Here is a 5000-nt window from a genome sequence, read left to right as displayed (position 1 = left end):
ACACACACACACACACACACACACACACACACACACACACACACACACACACACACACACACACACACACACACACACACACGACTCGTTGTCGCTGTTGGTAGAGTCTCCGACTGTCACTACGATGGTCCGGGTTCGAATCCTGCCCAAGGCTGAAATAATTTCAGTATTGCTGCGCTTCGAGTCGTTACTCCAACTCTCGTGGGCGGGGAGTTGGGTGTGTGTGTGCGTGTAAGGTCACAGCATTACCCATAGATCGGTCATACGAGCTCCGAGCTCTCTTCCGGGAGGGATATAGCTGTTGATCACGAGTCCAACACGTTCTCCAAAGACCATTGTGAATACACACACACACACACACACACACACACACACACACACACACACACACACACACACACACACACACACACACACACACACACACACACACACACACACACACAAAGTAACACACAAAGTAACACACAAAATTTCACGCGAATTCTTTCCGTTAATTGAATTTCTCTATCCTCGTTGCAGGTCCCAAAGTTGAAGACCTTCACATTCTCCAGAGAAAACTTGCTGAGTCTTGAATACACGAAGCCAGAATTCCTAACGAGACTTCAGAAGGACGTAGGAATACTATTCCCAATCCAAAATGATTCTTGGTTGGATAGAAGATGCGCATTGGAGTGAATTTTCTTTCAGCCATGATGGGTGAGCGTTTTCAGCTCTCCATTCTCCAGTGAACTTCCCTGAAGTTTCTTCAGCGTCCTTTCAACGTCTGGTCTGAAGTGATGTGGGGCTTGGATTTCAGGTTCTTGCATATTCGCTTCCTAAATGGCTTGAAGGCTTAGTGACTATCAACCAAAAAGTATTTTGCAATGAAAGAAATGTAATAATAGAACTTTCGACGAAATATTTGCATGTATACCTTTTGCTTTAAGAATGACAGAAAATGTATTGACGGAAGTGTTGGGCTTATCTAGTGGGACGGAACTGTAAAGTAAAATATATATATATATATATATATATATATATTCAAAATCTGTGTGGAGTTGAAAAAAAAATCATTGGGACTACTAATACTTTTTAAATTACGAAATTTTAGTCGTAGGAAAAGAACGCTTTTTGTAAATAGTTGAGGACAAAGTCATTGATGGTGCCCGAGGGAAACTTCATGTGTTGTTTCTTGAATTTCAAGAACTCAAATTTGGTACAAGAACTCAAAATTCAGTGCTGATCTCTGACGCATTTTTTATTTTTTATTTTTGTAAATTTCTATTTGGAGATTGATTATATAATGATAATATTAAATAAGTTTAAGATTTCCAGCTAAGATGAAGACAATGTGAAGCAAAAGATAGGGAACACATGAGTTTGAAAATTTGCACCCAGTCATTATAGATGTCTAAAACAAGCACGACCGTTGTGAAAATAATTAAAAATGAAGAAAATGACGAAACAATATGGCATAAAAATTCTCGTGACCTAAGATTTCTTCAAGAACAATAAAACAAGCTTTCTGTTATGAAGAGAGCTGTAGGCCAAGGAGGACTTCACGTCGAAACCATCAAAATGTAGCAGGAAACAATACGTATTACAGGTCGAGTAAGCTACTCAAAGGATTAATCGAGAGTCTTTATCCCCTCAGACTCCAGTTTGAAAAGAAAAAAATGTTGTTTTGATTCGGACGCGTAGAAAACGGAATAGGTCAATTCAGAATCGACAATAGGCTGTAGCGTCTCTGCAGCTGACAGACAACACAGTAAAGAAGACCAAAACCATGTGAGAAAAAAGAAAGAAAATTAAATTACTGGTGGACAGCAGCAAGGCGTGACGCTAATTAGGCTGGGCTGACGGGCTAGGATCGACATCGGAACATAAAAGAATGAAGAAGATCACTCTTCTCGTGATGCCGTTGTTCCTCACAGGGATATGCTCCTCCGAAGTGGCCTCCACATTCAGATCCCCCTCCTCTTCCCCTTCCTCTTCTTCCCCCTCCAAGGTTCCCTCCTCACCCCTACCTTTCTCCTCCTCCTCCCCTTCCATCTTTACCTCCTCTTCGTCTTCTTCCTTCTCCTCATCCTATTTCTCTTCGTATTCTTCCTTCTCTTCCTCCTCTTCCTCCACAAACACCAGTTCTCCCATCAGAGGAAAGAAGATTGGGAAGGGTGAGAATGAGGAGGGTCTTGAGGAAAAAAAGAAAGAGAGGGATAAAGGTATTCTGGAACATCACGATCAGTACACGGAGGAGACGTGGGCCTCAGGTCGGAGTGCCTTGGAAAGAGAGAGAGGCGCCTCGGAAGGTAGCCGGGAGCTCCGGCAAGGTACGGAGGGCAAAGATAGAGAGGAGGACTACTCGAAGGGAATACCGACAGGGACTGGGAGGACGAAGTACGGGAAGGTGGAGCTTACAAGGTTAAGGAATCCGCTCCTTAAACACATAAAGTCAAAAAGGAAAGGTCAGAGGAGGAGAGTGAATACAGAATACAAGAAGGAAGAAAAAGGGAAAAAGAAGGAAGAAGAAGAGAAGGAAGAGGAAAAAGAGGGCGACGTCCTCAGACATGAGCCTGAGATTTATTTTCGTCTACAAGGACAGGAAGATCCGCAATCTCTCACTTCGTGGACACAGTCTGCAGCAGGAACAATCCTGCAAGCTACCACTTCCCTGCCATTATCTGGATCACATTCGCCGCCGTCCGTGGGACTACAAGCTCCATTGTCTTCTTCCTCTAAGAACCTTCTACGGGTAAATACGAGCTCCCTCAACTCCTCCAAGAGGTCGTACATGCTCACAACAAGAGAATCTAGAGTCTTACTAGCGAAACTGAGGCCACCGCTTTTGGTTCCTCACTTACCAGGAACAGAGAATAGGGAAAATATGACAGAAAGTGGAATGTCTTCAGAGCCAAAGTCATTCCCCAGGTATGTAGGAGAACTTCCAAAGATCAAGTTCCAGAAGGAGCAACAAACCAATCTAGGGACCAAAAAATCCACAAAGTCCCAATCCTTAGCCCAATTCCATACCGGATCATCACAGATATCGTTGTCAGTACGCATCGAATCAACATCATCAGTAGCATTGCATAAGTCATCGTCCTCAACATTCCAGGAACCATCTGGAAAGGCCTTACCGTCTCCTACACCAGTGGCACATGGGCCCCCGACCCTGGCCATGGCATCCCCGACTGTTTCTTCGGTAATGGCGGTGACCACTGACGGGGCAGCTTTTAGCTCTGTTTCCGTTTCAACGACGGCGCCAGTTTTGTCAGTCTCAGCAACGCTGCCATTTTCGGTGACGTCACTCTTAAGGTCAGTTTCACCACCTCCTATTGAGGTATTTACAATGCACTCATCACTGGCTCTTCCTCGAGCGAAGCAGATACGCGACAAAGATTCAAAGTCCGGCAGGACAGAGAAAAATCACGTAATCTTTACTGAAAGATTAAAAAGGGCTGCAAAGACGAACACAAACATAAAATTCAACGTGACTGCAAATCCATTATCATCTGCTTTACCATCACCAGCACCAGATTCTTCATCCCAAGAAACGAACACAAGAAAAAAGATAAAATCTTCAAAGTCGGAGAGGATATTAGCGAGCTCTGCGCCAAGAGCATTAAACACAATGAACTCATTAAACAAGAGCGACATGACGTCATCAATTCTTCTCGAGGAGTTGAAGACGACGACACCGACTCTGCCGGTTTCGCCTCCCACTCCAGCATTTCAATTTTCCACCCCAGACAAAACTTCTTCTGGGGGAAAACGTAACTCTCTCCTGGATGTCTTCAAATACGCTACAGCTCAAAGTAATTACTCGAGGCATTCGGTCAAGTACGTAACTATGGACGAATTCAGAAAAATTAACCTCTCAGAGATTCTAAAATCTCCTCAACTTCCGACCCAGTCCCCGACCTCAGACGATCCCCCAGGACGATCTACGCCCACAAACGTTCTTAAGGTCTCCGAAGGAGACGAAGGCACAGGGAGCACGCCCATGCCTTTCTCGACTGTTCCTTCCACCTGGAGTATACCTTCCCCCGTCACCTCCCAGGCCTATAGAAGACCAAGAACGTATCCTCTGAAGAAGAACTCAGCCCTCCCACGCCACCCCGTGTACCCACTCCCACTACCCCCCCTCATCGTCGTCCTCCCCCCCACCTGCAACCTCTCCCAGAGCTCGTGCTTTAACCTAACCCTCAACATGGTCCACCAAGTCCACGAAGTGGCCGAGAAGATCAACTCGTACCATAACCAAACCGTGTACAACTTCGACCTCGACGGCTACGGGAGCTTCGGTAGCGGTTTTGGGAGTAGCGGCGGGGTTGGCGAGGAATCCTGGAGAAACGGGACGGGGGAGGACGGGAACGGGCCCGCGCGGAGGAACGATGAACAGGCCTTCGTGTACATCATCGTCGTCCTCGCGTTCTACTCTTCCGGGATCGTCTTCATGATGGTCAAGTACATGCGGAAGGAGTGGCAGGAGCAGGAGGAGACAAAGTTGTACAGTCAGTACGTCAAGGCGGCCCGGGAGAGACTTATCACGACCAACATGAGAGGGAACCTGGCCAACAGGTTGGCACTTCAGGCTCTGAACACTGCGAATGCTGTTCCTCAGACAACTGAGGGGAGCAAGGTCACTTTCGTCTGAAGGAGGCCAGAAGTCGGGGTCTCTTCACCTGGTTGAGGTTCATTGACAATAATCATATCAATACTTCAGGTAAGCCATAACGTCTCCCGTGGTTTCATAATCAACCATGAGTTCTCTAGATATGTATCTAGGATGCTTGAGGTCACCCTGACACGTTCCATATAAACAGTTTTGGTTTATGGGCCTCTTAGTATGTCTATGATGTCACATAATGACCGACGACGTCATAAAAATGGAGGGAAGACACTTGTGTGACATCATCACTTACGTCATCGGTGACGTCGAGAATGACGTCATAGGCGAAGGGTAGAGTTCGAAGCACGTGATAACTTAAGATCTGCGAAGGAGGGCCATCAAGGGC

At 46.1% G+C, this 5000-nt stretch overlaps 1 protein-coding gene across 2 annotated transcripts in view; it reads left to right on the top strand.

The window, feature by feature from the left end:
- LOC143039877 (uncharacterized) overlaps positions 1 to 5000 on the top strand; it is a 106643-nt gene that overhangs the window by 100729 nt on the left and 914 nt on the right. For both annotated transcript variants that reach the window (XM_076210184.1, XM_076210183.1), the window contains one exon: positions 523 to 5000. This exon is cut by the window's right edge and continues 914 nt beyond it. In XM_076210184.1, the coding sequence (XP_076066299.1) occupies positions 1874 to 4639 (2766 nt within the window). In that variant the 5' untranslated portion in view covers positions 523 to 1873 and the 3' untranslated portion in view covers positions 4640 to 5000. The remainder of the gene's footprint in view (positions 1 to 522) is intronic.

This window comes from Oratosquilla oratoria, chromosome 27, assembly GCF_046742065.1.
Source record: "Oratosquilla oratoria isolate Oo_2021 chromosome 27, ASM4674206v1, whole genome shotgun sequence".
Classification (NCBI taxonomy): domain Eukaryota; kingdom Metazoa; phylum Arthropoda; class Malacostraca; order Stomatopoda; family Squillidae; genus Oratosquilla; species Oratosquilla oratoria.
Note: the sequence above shows the minus strand (reverse complement) of the source record. Positions and strands in the feature narration are given on the sequence as shown.